Here is a 2,213-nt window from a genome sequence, read left to right as displayed (position 1 = left end):
TTCTGTATGTTTAGATTTGGCTGTCAGGAAACTCACTGTGTAGACCAGACTAGTCTTTCTCTCACTAAGGTCTGCCTCACTCTGCCTCTTGAGTACTATGATTAAAGTTATGGGTCACTACCACTTCCTATTAACTTCTCCATTTGATTGTTTGTTTTGTTATTTTTTGTTTGTATTTCTGTTTTGTTTGTTTTTCGTTTGATTTTCGTTTGTTTTCTTTTACTTGATGTTGTTGTTGTTGTTGTTGTTGTTGAGACAGGGTTCCTCTCTATAGCACTGACTGCCCTGGAACTCACTTTGTAGACCAGGCTGGTCTCTAATTTAGAAATCTGCCTGTCCTTGCCTTCTGAGTTCTGGGATTAAATGTGTGTACCACCATGGCTGACTTATTAACTTCTTATTTTTATAAAATTAATTTTAGGAGCTCAAAACTGTTTAGCATAATCTTCTTCACCTGCTCAGAAGTTCTCTTAGAGAAGAGTCTTGGTCCAGCATTCACTCCCAACCCATAACCATTGCCCATCAGGAATTCATATATATGATAGAGGCAACAGCATTCTGTCTGGTTTAAACGGGCAAGATCTTCAGTCCCAGGCAATGAGCAAGTATGATATTTGAAGGGAATGGAAGCCCCAAGACAGTGTGATCTACCACAACAGGTCTACAGCCAGGTAGAAGACAATACATCTGAAGAGTCTGAGCATGACATCACTCAAGAAGAAGAGTAGGAGGAAGCCTTCTTCCCAGGCCCTGGGGAATATTGTTGGCTGCAGAATTTCTCACGGGTGGAAGGAAGGTAATGAGCCTGTCACCCATTGGAAGGCCATCATTCTAGGTCAACTGCCAACAAACCCTTCTCTTTATTTGGTGAAGTATGACGGAATTGACAGTGTCTACGGACAGGAGCTCCACAGCGATGAGAGGATTTTAAATCTTAAGGTCTTGCCTCACAAAGTAGTTTTTCCTCAGGTGAGGGATGTCCACCTCGCAGGCGCACTGGTTGGCAGAGAGGTACAACACAAATTTGAGGGGAAAGATGGCTCTGAGGACAACTGGAGTGGGATGGTGCTAGCCCAGGTGCCATTCTTACAGGACTATTTTTACATTTCCTACAAGAAGGATCCGGTCCTCTACGTCTATCAGCTCCTGGATGACTACAAGGAAGGTAACCTCCACATCATTCCAGAGACCCCTCTGGCTGAGGCGAGATCAGGTGATGACAATGACTTCTTAATAGGTTCCTGGGTGCAGTACACCAGAGATGATGGATCCAAAAAGTTCGGAAAGGTTGTTTACAAAGTTCTAGCAAATCCTACTGTGTACTTTATCAAATTTCTCGGTGACCTCCATATCTATGTCTATACTCTGGTGTCAAATATCACTTAAATTGAAAAAAATCACAAAGTACAGAAATGTAAACTTATAGGATTGAAAAAAAATGGTTGTTTTCCTGTGTTGGGTACCTATGGGTCTTTGACAACCTCAGTATCTTTGTCAATAAAATTTGTTTTGTTCTAAAAATTAATACGTATGACATGACATGCTTTTAGTGAACACTTTGTTGGAAGAGATGGACTATGGTAGAAAGAACATCAAAGGAAGATGAAAGTTGCAACGCAGGCTGTGAACAGTGCATACATCTAATATCACACAGGCTAAAATGGACAGGACTTAGATTCTGTGGTCTGCATAGTGAGCAAGTAATTGGAGATATGACTTAGAGGAGCAGGGATGGCAGCAAAAAATGGATTTTTAGGAAGAAGCAGAGAAAGACAGGACATAGATAGAATCTCTGGTATGAAGTCCGAGGGAGAAACAACAAGTTGGGGAAAGAGTGATAGATAAAAGGAATGTGGCCTTGTTACACAAAGTGCAACCCAGAAAACTGATCCAAAGAGATTCAGAAATCAGACAAAATAAGGTTTCATTTGAATAATGAAACCAAATGAAACTTGTCTCTCATTTTAAGATTTATTATCTTTATTTATATGGGTGGGAGTAGGGCATGAGCTTGAGAGTATAGGTGACCACAGAGACATGAGTTGTCAGATCCCATGGAGCTGGCATTAAAGCTGATTGTTAACCATTGGATATGAATTCAAGAAAACAAATCCAGTTTTTTTGCGGTACAGTAGTGCTCTTGACAACATGGTCATCTATTCCCATTAAGATATCTTTTTAAGAAATCCAATATTAACATGCAGAAAAGAGAC

The 2,213-nt window shown here is 40.4% G+C and overlaps 1 protein-coding gene across 1 annotated transcript; it reads left to right on the top strand.

The window, feature by feature from the left end:
* Positions 1-702: 702 nt before the first annotated feature.
* Positions 703-1,386, top strand: Gm20805 (predicted gene, 20805). The gene has a single exon (XM_017318764.1). It carries the CDS (start codon positions 703-705, stop codon positions 1,384-1,386), a length of 684 nt encoding a protein of 227 aa, XP_017174253.1.
* Positions 1,387-2,213: the final 827 nt, after the last annotated feature.

This window comes from Mus musculus, chromosome Y, assembly GCF_000001635.26.
Source record: "Mus musculus strain C57BL/6J chromosome Y, GRCm38.p6 C57BL/6J".
NCBI lineage: Eukaryota > Metazoa > Chordata > Mammalia > Rodentia > Muridae > Mus > Mus musculus.
The sequence above is the reverse complement of the archived record's forward strand: the minus strand, read 5'-3'. Positions and strand labels throughout refer to the sequence as shown.

Excerpts from the sequence above, each read along its gene's own strand:
- Gm20805 (XM_017318764.1), top strand. The coding sequence starts at position 703 with ATGACATCACTCAAGAAGAAGAGTAGGAGGAAGCCTTCTTCCCAGGCC.